Raw genomic sequence first — 13,911 nt, 5'->3', positions numbered from 1 at the left:
AAACATCTTTCCTGCTCAGAATTATTCCATTACAGTATTTAGCATTGTACATTAAAATCCACTGGTGATGTATTTTATGTTACTATGTCCTGTATTTTTTTGCGAAGATGTTTTCAGTGTAGCTGTGAGGAAGTTTTGTTCAATCGCCAAATAAGCACGGTGTAAATTCCCACTTTGGCAGCAGTATTGTACTAGATTTCATATCCGGTTTATGGGGTTGTTATCTTACTTGATAATTTAGTAATTTATGTAAAGGAAAATTAAGTGACAATTCAAAATATAGTGGAATATAATGCTCTTTAGCAAGCAGTTTTTCTAAATAAAAGTCTTCCGCTGCTTTCATGCAAATGCACGTGTTTTAAATATTGAGGGTGCGTCCGCTGCATGAAATCTACACCTATGAATGAGACTATTGTTGCTGCGTTCCAGTCAACGTCAAGGCTGCGCAGTGCCAAAAGTTGATAAAAAACATGCCTGATGTTATCAAAATAATGTCTCTTTGGCAAGTGTACGCACAAGTGAGCCTTCAGCCGTGCAGCCTCTTTGCACATATGAACAAAAAAAGAGGAAGGACATGACATTAGGTTTCTGATGCAATATTACATTTTATTTTAGCACTTTTATACCTGGAAATGTATCTAAATATTACATTCACTAGCCTCATACAGATACTGACATCTATAAAAACATCCTACCCCCTCCCCGTGGGATCTGTGGGAATTAGCTATTCTGCCTTTAAGTGATGTTTCAGTGTACTTTTTCTAGTAGGACGTTAAAAAAAAAATTTGTCGTGCTCAGAGTTGTCTGGAACGCAGCATTAGTGTCCTGGTTGTGATCAGATTTCACGGTGTTAACGTGTTTGTGCCTGTCAACATCACATCCTGGTTTCAGAAAACTGGAACAGCTCTTACGCCATACACCGATACTGCAGCTTGTTAACACTTCATTCGGGGTTTTAAGCACCAGTTCAGTTGGTGTAATAAAAATATGATAAAGTGTAATGAAGCTCTACAGTACATGCTTGAATGAAAGTAACAGTGGTGATCAAATGGAGAAGAGTCTTCACTTTCAGCAGTGTGCGGGTAGCCAAAAAGTGAGCTCACCATCCATGAATAGTCGTTTTTTCCTTCAGTTATGAGTCATCTTAACTTGCAAAACAAGCTTCTCTTAGACCTGAATTTCCTGACCGAATACCATTTCTCCATCCCTCTCTTTACAGGAAAAGGAAATCAGGATACTATCACTTCTAAAGGTTACACTCAGCTCCATGTGAATCGTCTTATGAAGGGAATTCTTGTATAGTTAAACTGACACCTGTAAACCATTCATTCTCATCTCTCCGCAAAAGGCAAAGCAAGAACCATTTTGTAAAATAAAGCTGTATTTTTTCATATAGAGACTCAACAGTATTAAACATATGCTGCTATATACTTGTACGATGTGTAAAAACTATTGATGTGATTGTCCAATGTATATGTGTAAACTATTCTCACATTTTTATTAAAGCATAAAATACCATTAAATGCTTTTGTCTTGTGTCAAAGTCACGTTCTGTCAGATGCGAATGAGACGAGCACAAAGTTCCTGTTTGTCTTCATTTATTAAATGCACAATGTGGGACACATAATAACAAAGAACGTTGAGTTAATCAGAAGCCAATTTCTCTTAAAACAGAATTAAAAAGTCTTCATCTGGTTACAATCTGTTGTTACAGACGCAACATCAGAAGTCAATACACACACTGAACTGACAGGACTAGGGTATGCCACCAATACATGAGAGGAATGAATTATTGTTGCCTGTGAGGAATAGAAGACCTGATGGTTACTGTGAATAAAATTAGACTGGTATTTCTTAGTACAGCATGTACAGAGAGCAACAGTAGCTACTGTTATTTTATCTGTGTTGAACCACTTTGTTCTTCAGTGTGTCCCTGTTAGAGCCGGAGAACTCGTCCACCTGAAAAAGACAGAACAGAGAGCTAAAAAGAGCGTTCAATTTGAAAAACAAAAACAACTGCCACACACAACGCAATGATACAATATTGTTGTAGTTACTATGGACCATGGCTCAGCAACTCATGTCAGATCTACACAAATCTTGCTCGTGTGAAACAAATTTCAGATTACGGCGTTTTCCGTAACAAACGTGTTTTTCCCTGTGAAGTAGCAGCAGTGGTACACCAGGCTTGGTCCACTTGTGAGTTTTCATTTGTATCCAAGAGAAAATTTTAAGTATGAATGATTCTGGCATCAGGCTCTTTTCCAACCTTAATAGGTTTCAGCAGAACAGCTCTGAACTGTCTATAAATGGCTGACAAGCAAAGAAGTGCATCAGAGCAAAATCCACCCTGCTACCAGCAGAACAGGACGAAAGATCTGATCACTTGCAAGTAACGAGCGGACAGTCTGAAAGATCTGAAGTGTGATTTCCCTGCAGTCTGCACAAAGCCTTCATGAATGCACATGTTGCTCAGTATCTGTTGGATGTGTAAACAAGCAACAGTTCGCAATGCTTACCTTTACTTTATTCTTGTAAAAATGGAATGTGGGCATACAGCTTATTCCACAACTGGAACTCACTTCCTGAAAAGAGCAAAGGAAGAACATTAATATACATGAACTGAGTCAAAAACATAACACAACTCCTACACATAATATGAATTTGATTCTATAAGTTACTCGTTCTTTGCCAAATTATTTAGTGCGACCAGGAATACTGACAGAGAGAATAGAAGAGGGCATCAAAGATTCAGATACTACCTGGAGTTTGGTCAACAGCCCTTATATCACAATGTGTGTCAGAGGGTTACCACATGTGGTTACAATAAGCCACTATGTCAGCAAGTCATTCTGCACAAAGCTGCACTGCCTCTCCAACAATGCTGTTAATGTTTAAGGCTCACAGGTTATTAAATTTGAATTTTAAATACTAAAAACACTTATGGTGCAAGCTTTGTTCTCATTGCATTACACGGTTGCAGTGAGACAGAAAAACTTTGGGTCACATGAGTCAGCTGTGAAAAAGGTTTCATGAATAGTCTACATTGCTTTGAGTATTATACACATGGTAACCCCCTACAACACCAGAGGCTTGTAATACGAGGCAGGATTTGTGTTTGGTGAGTAACTTCAGGGCTAACGCTGGGTTTTCAGTGTCATGAAGGTGGTTCACTTTTTTTAAAAATCGGGTAGATCGCCATGGTAACTTATACAGCAGTGCACACCTAACATGGTCCAGCTGGCAGCATACGACGTCAAAGCCATTTCATTGTGCTATTTTGTAATGATATCATCCTACAACAGAGGCAGACTGACACGCTAAGGGCCCTGACACACCAAACAGACATCAAAGAACTAGCATCAATGAGGGCCAAACAGCTGCACTTGAACGCAACCCAAAAGACTATAGCCGGTGGCCGACAAGCTCGTATGTTGTCCATCTATGTTACAGGAAGTACCTCTCTGCCAATTTACAAACAGCTGTTATGATAGAGCAGCGTTTTGACACCACTCTCGCTGATATCGTTGCTTCCAAGCAAATGTCTGATATTAGGTTGCTAATAGTGCTGGTAGAGGACGAGGAGAAAAATTATGAATACTCCACAGGCAAAGAGAAAAGCTAAAGCGCCTTTTTGGAGATACAGATTTTATAATCGAGTTGAATGCTTTTATTTTGAAGCTGCAGCTGTAAGAAGTGATGGATTTGAATTTGCAGTAAATGAACAGCGCTCTCTCGTCACAAGCTTATTAGTCAGTGGAAAAAAACTCTGCAGCAACCATGTACTACAGCGACAGGCTCAAGGGGCTCTCTTTTTCCGTTTCTCTTCTTATGTACTGATTCGCTTAGCTGAATGGCCAATCACACACCCAGTCAGCCAAAAAGCCTTTGTTCGGGTATGTGAAGCCAGATAACGCAGATATCTTGGGTACAACAGAGGTCATAGTACAGGCCTCTGTTGGACATCTCTTGACTAGCAGCAGCTGCAGTAAAGCTATCGGTGCCTCAGACTTTAAGAATAAAGCAAACTGCCAATTCAAGGCACCTAAACCATAAATTTCCATACTCCTGAAGACGTTATTGTCTCATCTAAATTGTTAATATAAATGCGATTTCAAAAAAAAAAAGTTAACAGAATTAATTTATACCCACAGTAATCAATGTATATTGTCACTTGGTTTATTTTACCAGCTGTTTATATTAACTTTGAATATATATTTTGATCATGGTTATTTAATTCTTACAAATATTGACACCCGGAGACAAAGACATAGGATGGTCGCACAATTTAATTTAAAATATTAAAAGATTTTTGGTTTACATGAGTCATTGTGTAGATGATAGAGAAAAATCGAGCATTTTTCAAGGATCGTATTCGAATTCATTTTCCAAACACTTTGTAAGAACCCTGGGGGGAAAAAAACCTGAAATAAAAACAGGGAAAACACACTTACTTCAACATCATCCACATCCACTGACAGGAAAATCACATTCTCCTCCTCGTCTGACAGTGTCTGCAAGAGAGTCGATAACTGAGAAACTCATACCACACAGGATGTACATGATGTCTGTTGTGGGAAAAGAACGTATTGACACATGTCTGATCCTGATTTTAAAAGAAAAGTTTAGAAGGAGAAACAAACAAACAAACCTAACTCAATCAATTAACTCTGGTGACACAAGATTTGGGTGCAATAGTCATCCAACTTACGTGATAAAATGGGGCGATCGCTTTACAGGGGCCACACCATGTGGCTGTGAAGTCCACCACCACCAGCTTGTCTCCAGCCAATGCCAGCTGCTTGTTAAAGTCATCCTACAGAAAATTAAAAACAGATAGCAACAGCTTTATATTTGGGAAGTACCGTTTGTCTCGTGGTCATCTGCAGTCATGTATTTGGCCTATGGGTCACTGCAAACTTAAACAAAGCATTTCTTTTTATTATAGTTGAAAGCTATCACTTTGAAGAGACTGTAAAGGGCTTTAAAAAGGACGCAACACGCAAGAATTTGGGTTCAAAAAGTCACCCAAATATCAACAAACCTGGAAGAAACAACAGTTTGGACAGTCTATACTTTGCTTTCCACCGAAGTTAGCATGCTAGCCAGCTAGCTCCAATGCTAGTGATGTAAACACAAACATGGATCCCAGAGTTTCCAGTCCGGACCGCTAGCTGCGCAGCAAACTGAGCTACCTAGCCAACAGCAGCTACGCCCCCTATCGGTGGTTTTGGGTGTAAATTCAACAAGTGGCTATTCTTACATATCGCACCTTTAAAAAAAAAAAACACAACTACAGCTCATTTAAGGAACTGAAACTTCTACTTCATCTTAATTCTCTGTACTGTACTTTCGTTTACTGCGTGTATAAAAAAAAGACACATTTAGCATTACTGTGCTTCAAAAGTTTCATATCGTCCCATAAACCACACATTTCTAGGTTTATCTAATCTTTGGCTATTAAAATGACTCGAGAAGGTGCTAAACCTCTGGCTAACACTCAGCTACATTCAAAACCAGCTGGCTGACAACAATAGCTTCATATAAGCTAAATGACCCTCGGCAATAGTCTCGTAAAACATAACCATGCTATCAGAGCTACATTGTGATTATTACACCACATAATTAACCTTTGTATCTTTTATAATGGTTATAAACGATGTGTTTTTTATCGCCAGTCAAACGGTGTAAACCACGATGTACTGCTACTACATGAGCTACTCATATAAAAAAGAGTTTAGACTGTATAACGTGCTGTTTAATGAACAAATACAGTACCAGGCCGTCGTGATAAACCCAGTCACGTCAGCCGGACCTGGCCTGCAGTGAACGGCCTGCGGTCCGTTAGCCACAAGTGGCGGCTGCTAGCAAAGCAACACAACCACTTTCAAGTATTTAATGAGTGAATGAATGAATAAAAATCCCGTTAACATCACGAAGCGTTGTTTCCACACACAAACGACTGAGCCACTCGGTCCAGAAGGCATTTTTTCCGATGCAAACCAACGGTACCGCCGATGAGTAACGTGCCCACACACACGGAGGCTAATGTCTCCAGCCTGTTCATGCACAATACAGCGAAGTCTGACCCTTTAGCTTTACTTTTAACTTTTAAAAAAAACGTTATATCGCGACCAGGTGGATGTTTTAGCTGACAGAAAGCTCGACAGCTCAAAAGTGAACCGCGTTGAATGAGTCACGAGAAGAGGAGGGAGCCGGGCTGCACCGCCGGCGGGAGCCTCACATCCAGCTAAAATAAAACATCCTCTCCTCGGGTGTAACAATGGCGGCTTCTAACGACGGTGAGAGGACCAGAGCGAAGGAAATACAGCAGATAAAACGTACCTGATCTGTTACCACGTGAACACGCATGACTGCCGAGTGTCTGTGCCTCTTGTTGAGCAACGAGAGTGTGCGGGGAATGTCCTCCTCCAGCTCGCACCGCGCTTTTAATGCAGCTGCGTCAAGCTACGTCCGTACGTCAGCGACGCAGCGCACGTTCCGTTACGTTGCTCTACAAAATAAGAGTATCATTGCTCGGTGAAGTTCTTTATCCGAGTGAGCTTGAAATGTTTTTAAATGTAGAGCGGTAAAACTTAAAGTATCTGATGTTAAATGTACGTAAGTATCAAAAGTATAAGTACAAAGTAAATTATACACATGTTTGGCTCTGATGCAGTATGTAATCTGTAAGGTTACTCTGGTAACTAACTGGAAAGATCATCATAATTCAAATTACACAACACATCACTTGTTTTTTTTTTATCTGATTGCCGATAAAATAATTCAGTTTCATAATGTTCTACTTTGGCTCTGATTCGGCATGTGATCTGTAAAGCAACTAGTAACTAGAGTTATCAAATAAACGTACTGAAGTAAAAAAATAAACAATATTTGCCTCCAAATTGTAGTGGAGTGGACGTTTAAGTATTGTACTTGAGTAAATGTACTTAGTTACATTCAATCACTGAATGCAACTTGCAAACATACAGTTCACATAATTCCTTTAAGCACACAGCAATCAATGTATAACTGTTTAACCAGCGGTTCAGGTTAAGTTTGATTGTAAGTTTAATATTGATAGATATATATACACTGAACAAAAATATAAACGCAACACTTTTGTTTTTGCTCCCATTTTTCATGAGCTGAACTCAAAGATCTAAAACTTTTTCTATATACACAAAAGATCCATTTCTCTCAAATATTGTTCACATCTCCTTCACATAGAGTTGATCAGGTTGTTGATTGTGGCCTGTGGGATGTCGGTCCACTCCTCTTCAATGGCTGCGCGAAGTTGCTGGATATTGGCAGGAACTGGAACACGCTGTCGTATACGTGTCGTATACGTGTCGTATCCAGAGACAATAAAAGGCCACTCTAAAATGTTCAGTTTTATCACACAGCACAATGCCACAGATGTCTCAGGTTTTGAGGGAGCGTGCAATTGGCGTGCTGACTGCAGGAATGTCCACCAGAGCTGTTGCCCGTGAATTGAATGTTCATTTCTCTACCATAAGCCGTCTCAAATAAGGCAAAACTGCACATTTCAGAGTGGTCTTTTACTGTGGCCAGCCTCAGGCACACCTGTGCCTAACCCTAACCCAACAATCAACAACCTGATCAACTCTGCAAAGGAGATGAGAGGCAAATGGTGGTCACACCAGATACTGACTGGTTTTCTGACCCCCCCAATAAAGCAAAGCTGCACATTTCAGAGTGGCCTTTTATTGTGGCCAGTCTAAGGCACACCTGTGCAATATTCATGCTGTCTAATCAGCATCTTGATATGCCACACCTGTGAGGTGGGATGGATTATCTCGGCAAAGGAGAAGTGCTCACTAACACAGATTTAGACAGATTTGTGAACAATATTTGAGAGAAATGGATCTTTTGTGTATATAAAAAAAGTTTTAGATCTTTGAGTTCAGCTCATGAAAAAATGGGAGCAAAAACAAAAGTGTTGCGTTTATATTTTTGTTCGGTGTATTAAATGTTGATTCTGTAAAGATTTCGCAATGAATGTGTGATTTATTTTGAATCTGTATCATGTACATTGCAAAGCTTTTTCTACAGAGCATGTTGATGAAGGTTCTCAGTCATCCAGGTCCTGGTAATTCTAAGTAAACGTCCTTTTCTATAGAGGACGTTTATTTTGAAGGTCCTCGGTGAGGTGTTATTTTCCTGTTTCGAAACTTTACACCAAAATGGCTTGACGCTGCTGGGTGTGTCACAATAAGTCCATCTTCTCAACACGCAGATGCTTTACTATAGTAATTTAATGTTCAGTGTTTAAATCGGATTATTTACTGCTTTATTCTTTACAGGTTTTTAAAACCGATACGCTACAGAGCAGGCTATACACTAACCAGCTGATCGCACCTGATTAATAATGTTTTATTAACCAATTGCATAATCTTATATGGCCGTTTGTTATCGTGCTACTTTTCAGCTATCTCCTGAATGTTGTGTTTATTTCAATAAGTGCAGGGAAGGGGGTTAAAACACTAATTCAGTAAGTCACAATGACTTGACAAATTTCTTGGTTTACCGTAAACGACTGAGTCGGCGCAGCTCAATTCCAGTTAAGCAACGTCCCGTACGTGTCTTGACGTCATTACGTCATCACTATAGTTGTTTTCCACTTCAGATTTTCACATTCAGTTTGTGTGATTTGTGTTGTCAATTGTCTGTAAGTACTATTGTAAATGAACTTGTGAACAGTAAAGTCTTGGCATAAAAAAAAAAAAAGAGGTGGTTTCATTTCCATTAAATGTTTTTTGACTCCCGAGTATGACATGATATTGAAAAGGTCCGCACTTTGTGTTCATTTTCTTAGTCTGGTGAAGATGAAACAATTATTCACAACATTATTTTTTGAATATATCTTGTTCTATAGGAGCCTAGATCTTTACTAAAACTCCTGTGCTAATCTACTGGACTAACAGCATCCTATGTAACCATGGAGCCGGGGCTCTCATCACCACCACAACCTTATGAAAGTCTAATTAGAGTCTAAAAATACAGCCTATTTCCTGATCAAACAAAAAGCTGCACTTGGCAGCAGGAGGCCAACCGTGCCTGCTCTGTTGTCTAGACTCTGCTCAATTTAGAACTGAAAGGAGCTCACATCTTCAATTGTTTTGTTTTTTCCCCCTGTTCTTCTCAGGTCTCAAATGCAACACATGCATAAATTAAATGTATGGATAAAGTTTTATTTTGTCTTTATTAACAACCAAAACTTTAAAAGGATTAACATTTTCAGGTGATAACAGACAAAATATGTTGTCATTGTGGTTACAAAAGGCAATCTACTGAGCCAGTATGAAAATAGCTGGTTACTCTGTAAGTGTGTGTTGCTCAGTCCTTCATTTACGAATTCTGTAATAATGTGTTAATTACTAATAATACTGATTCTTCTCCATTGAGCCTGCATTTGCACATCAGACTGCGATGACAGCCTTGCCGATGTTTTCTCCCTTCAGCAGCCCCATGAAGGCAGCTGGCATTTTTTCAAAGCCTTTTGTGACGTGCTCCCGATACTTCAGTTTGCCCTGCAGATGCACGGAAAAAAAAATTACACCAAGCAGAGAACACTGGCAACACTACTACCTGAGATTAAATCTCCTACTGAAGATCAGACAAAAAACTGAATTAGATCCAATTAAAATAAATTCCTTTCAGTCACTAACCTCTTTCAACCAGCCCATCAGCCTCTTGAGGGACTCGGGGTGCTTGTGCTCCCACCTGCTCTGCATGAAGCCCTCCATTTTAAGCTGCTTAAAGATCATGTTGAGGTGGGGGTATGGGCCTGAGAGAGGGAAACAAATTCTGTCAAGACAAAGGTCTTCAGTAACACAATGTCGCCCTCTAGTGGAAAAGACATCCACTCATCTGAACATGTGCAGTTTTAAACAGGAGTCAAGTTAAAGTGGGAAAAAATAGCAAGGCTATTATATATAATATAGAAAATGTAAGTAGGGGGAGTACACACATGTTTGGGGGGTGGTGTCATTGTAGGTGGCAATCCCTCCACACACAGCTATTCTCCCAAAGTTCTTCATTTGTTGCGTGGCAGCAGTCCAAAAAGGGCCCCCCACCTAAAAAAAATCAAGAACAGGGTTCATGTAGGTACAATTCAAGCACTTTCAAGGTATTTTCCAGACTCTTATCATTACATCTAAATTGTTACTATAAACGCAACCAGTGTTGTAAAAACTACTCAAAGGTCATAGTTGAGTAAAAGGTAAAGATATCGTGTTAAAATATTACTTTGGTAAAAGTAAAAGTCACCCATCTGAATAGAACGTGAGTAAAAGTCTTCAAGTATCTGTACATACTTAAATGTACGTAAGTATCAAAGTACAAATAAATTATACACATGTTTGGCTCTGATGCAGCATGTAATGTGCAAAGTAACTAGTAACTAAAAAGTTCTAAAATAAATATAGAGCAGTAAAAAGTATATTATTTGCCAAAATGTTGTGGAGTGGAAGTATGAAGTACCTCAAAATTGTACTTAAGAGGAATACTTCAGTAAATGTACTTAGTTACATTTCATAACTGAATGCAACTTGCAAACATAATGTTTACAGAATTCCTTTAAACACACAGCAATCAATGTATATTGTAATTTTGTGTATTTTACCTGCGGTTTATGTTGCCTTTGATTGTTATTAAACTCTTGCTAATTTTGGTTTACATGCATTATTGTATAGATCAAACACTGGATTGTTGAAATATACTTCTTGATTGTTTTCAAGAAGTATATTTGAATTTAAGCTGACCATGTAAGAGCATCCGAGAGCATGAATAGGAACCCTCCACAGGCTTGGACCTACAGTAAACCACCTTGACTTACATTCTCAAAGAAGCAGTCGTATCCCTCTGGAGAAGCCTTCTTCAGTGCCTCCTCCAGGGAACCGACAGTCTTGTAGTTGAAGGCCTCGTCGAAACCCAGCTCTTTGATGAAAGCCACCTTGGCATCGGACCCTGCCGAGCCCACCACCTTGCAGCCCTTGATCTTGGCAATCTGGCCCACCACGGAGCCCACTGCCCCGGCTGCGGCGTTCACCAGCAGGGTCTCGCCCTTCTGGAGTCCCAAAACTTCTTCTATCCCGAACAGAGCCGTCAGTCTGAAGAGAAGGAGGCAAATTCAACCACCAAAACGTGAAAATCATGATCATCAAAGAAGCCGCTTTCACCGCTGCAATGTAAACTCTTTGTAATTGCTTCCATCGCAAGGTTATCGGTGCTCGTGAGAGCCATCTGGAGTCCTGCCTGTTTATTTTATCAAAGACGGACAAAACTCAGCTGTTCTGCTAAACTAAACAACTCTCTCCCTTTTACACAAGCAGGGAAATTAGCTGCTTATCTAACATTTACTCAGGGAAGGTTAGGCCTTCTCTTTCTCAATAATAGCTCACACATGGAAGTAGCACAAGCCTACCCCGATGTGAATTACACTGATGTACGACTTCCTTCATTTCTTAAAGTGATTATGTCATGCATCTTTAATTTTTATTGAGTCAACCGGATGTTTTTGAGCGTTTATTTCATCGTGATGATTCAGCTCAGACAGCTTTATGACATCTGTCTTACCCTGGCATGCCGATGGTACCCAGAGCCAGCGACAGCGAGACATCTTGCGGCCAGTCGGGCATGATGGGAGTCAGGTCCGCCCCGTCACTGACTGTGTGGGTCCTCCAGCCGCCGCGACCGATAACATGGCTTCCCACAGGAAATGCTGGGTTCTTACTTTGGAGCACCCTGCAGAAAAACAACAACAACAACACTTAAACAGAGAAGAAATATGTAATCCGTCAATCACACGACACTCACCACTTAAGTTTATGTACTGAAGTGTTGTGTGGTATCCTAGACAACCGCACGAAGTCAAATCATGTGGCAGATGAGTTTTGAGCAACAACAAAGTAAAGAAAATTCCCAACATGTGGGTTTTAAACGGAGATTGGGTATGTTTGGCCACTGAGTAATTTCTTCTGCATGTTTATCATCAGTGAAACAGATGAGAGCGTCTGAACTTTCAGCCAAGAACATTTCGACTGTCTGTTTTTGCTTTCTATGAATCAAAGGCTTCGGTAATTAATAGCAGGTGCAGGACCGGTTCTGTTTCGGTAAACGTCAGGCATGTGCGGTTCATCGTGACAAATAAAAGACATTCCTCTGTGTGTGGAGGGTTGTTTGTGTTCCTTACTTGGCCACTTGAGTTCCGATCATCACGTCGCCTTCTTTCATGCGAGCCCTACTGAAAGGCCTGGAGAGGCAAACATGAAATTTTAGATGCATTTTATGGACTCATGGATCCCAATATTAATTCTTAAAGTTTTTTCCCCAGACACATGATCCTACTCACCTCATGTACGGGTCAACACTGAGAAACACAGCTTCCAAGAGCACCTCTGAAAAAAAGAGAGAGTGAAACAACATCGTTTACACAGATGTTTTCCACTTCTGCGTGCAAGCAATTTAGTGCTTCATGTTTGATGTTTTTTGTTCTTTAAGCCTTAGTAGAGAGAATATACAGTAAATAATCATCATCTTACCCCCATCTTTGGGCTCAGGAAGCTCCTCCACCTTGAGCTCAAAGTTGCTGTCCTTCGGGAAGCCGTCAAAGTGTTTGGTGAGGATCCACGTCTTGGCTTGGACCATGATTCTTTGTTCGGGGCGGCTGTGAGAGAGAGATAAGTGAATTTGAGTGAAAGTTGTTATCGCTGATTCGGTAAAGCCTAATTGAATCATGAAGATGAGAGAAGGGGACTTTGAGCTTTCTGAAAATGAAGAAAGATGATTTAACTCAACGTTACAGTAGGTGCCTGGACTTGGAGATACTGTGGGTCCAAATTGTTTAAAGTTACATTATATTGTATGTTAAAGGTGCACTTTGTGGTCTTGGGGAAGACATTGTAATCAGAAGAGAAAGATCTCTTCGTTTTTGTGACTGAATAAATAAACTGACATTAAAAGGACAACACAATTTCATACTGTTTTACTACGTTTATATGTGGCGGACCCCGCCACCTTTATAGCTTCAAACAGTGTTCTGGGGACCTTATTTTCCTCTGAGAACAGCTTGTTTATTCAGTTATTTCTGAGTTCGTATTATCACCTCGTCATTATTGTAAATATTAAAATTCTGAGTTTGAACTTCTTCAAAAATACATAGTGCCCCTTTAAGTCTAAAACTGATAACTTCTCCTCAGGTTTTAGATTAGATTCAGACTGAATTAATGATAAAGGTACGTGCAGTGTTACAGCCAATCTATCTGCAATGCAAACCCTACCCAGCAATTAAAAGAGGAATGGCTGCCAAAAACCTGCCTGCACACATACATAGTGCTTATGAAGAAAAAAAAAAACCCCAAAAACAGGAAGAAGCAAGTGCAACTATTTCCAGATTGTGCAACTCAACCACATCAATGACTTTACATCTGATTGTGACAACGATAATGTTCTTTCTTGAGGAAGACAGTAGTAATTAAATGAGTAGTGTCGTGGTGATGACGTAAACACAACGTCAAATATCAGTAAGATAACACTAATGTAGTCATTGGTTCGACTAAGCAAACAGCATAAATCATAAGATCATATTGTGAGAAGTGAACTCCCTTTCTACAGTGACTGACACTCTGCCATGTTTACCAATGCCCCCTCTCCTAAAATAGCAGCTAATGCAGTTTGTTTTTAAGTATCTCATATCACATACACATACACTCCCGTGAGCTTGATCTAAATCACTTACCAGTTGTCGATCTCCACAAAGAAACAGCAGAGGAAGGAGTGAGCTCACAGGAGCAGGTAGCGGCGAGTTGTTGGCAGCGTGGGAGGAGAGAAGGCGGGAGTCCGGCCTCGAGCGTTAAATCTGATTGGTTGGAAGCTAAACGCGGCCTC

The 13,911-nt window shown here is 40.1% G+C and overlaps 3 protein-coding genes across 3 annotated transcripts in view; 1 reads left to right on the top strand and 2 right to left on the bottom strand.

Annotated features, from left to right (window-relative positions):
- svep1 (sushi, von Willebrand factor type A, EGF and pentraxin domain containing 1) overlaps positions 1 to 1,523 on the top strand; it is an 88,941-nt gene extending 87,418 nt beyond the window's left edge. The window contains exon 49 of the mRNA XM_073474577.1: positions 1,220 to 1,523. Coding sequence (XP_073330678.1) covers positions 1,220 to 1,250 — 31 coding nt within the window. The 3' untranslated portion in view covers positions 1,251 to 1,523. The remainder of the gene's footprint in view (positions 1 to 1,219) is intronic.
- A 58-nt stretch (positions 1,524 to 1,581) lies between these two features.
- On the bottom strand, positions 1,582 to 6,451 carry txnb (thioredoxin b). The gene is made up of 5 exons (XM_073474578.1): positions 6,346 to 6,451; positions 4,712 to 4,816; positions 4,455 to 4,514; positions 2,520 to 2,585; positions 1,582 to 1,959 (listed from the first exon to the last, which is right to left on the bottom strand). Exons 1-5 carry the CDS (start codon positions 6,370 to 6,372, stop codon positions 1,897 to 1,899), a joined length of 321 nt encoding a protein of 106 aa, XP_073330679.1. The 5' UTR covers positions 6,373 to 6,451; the 3' UTR covers positions 1,582 to 1,896.
- A 2,756-nt stretch (positions 6,452 to 9,207) lies between these two features.
- LOC141003574 (prostaglandin reductase 1-like) lies at positions 9,208 to 13,835 on the bottom strand. Its single transcript, XM_073474953.1, has 9 exons — positions 13,763 to 13,835; positions 12,567 to 12,691; positions 12,377 to 12,422; positions 12,218 to 12,277; positions 11,602 to 11,769; positions 10,862 to 11,135; positions 9,995 to 10,100; positions 9,693 to 9,811; positions 9,208 to 9,554 (listed from the first exon to the last, which is right to left on the bottom strand). The coding sequence occupies exons 2-9, from the start codon at positions 12,670 to 12,672 to the stop codon at positions 9,444 to 9,446; spliced, it is 990 nt and encodes a 329-aa protein (XP_073331054.1). The 5' UTR covers positions 12,673 to 12,691; positions 13,763 to 13,835; the 3' UTR covers positions 9,208 to 9,443.
- Positions 13,836 to 13,911: the final 76 nt, after the last annotated feature.

Source organism: Pagrus major, chromosome 10 (genome assembly GCF_040436345.1).
Source record: "Pagrus major chromosome 10, Pma_NU_1.0".
NCBI classification, from domain to species: domain Eukaryota; kingdom Metazoa; phylum Chordata; class Actinopteri; order Spariformes; family Sparidae; genus Pagrus; species Pagrus major.
Note: the sequence above shows the minus strand (reverse complement) of the source record. Positions and strands in the feature narration are given on the sequence as shown.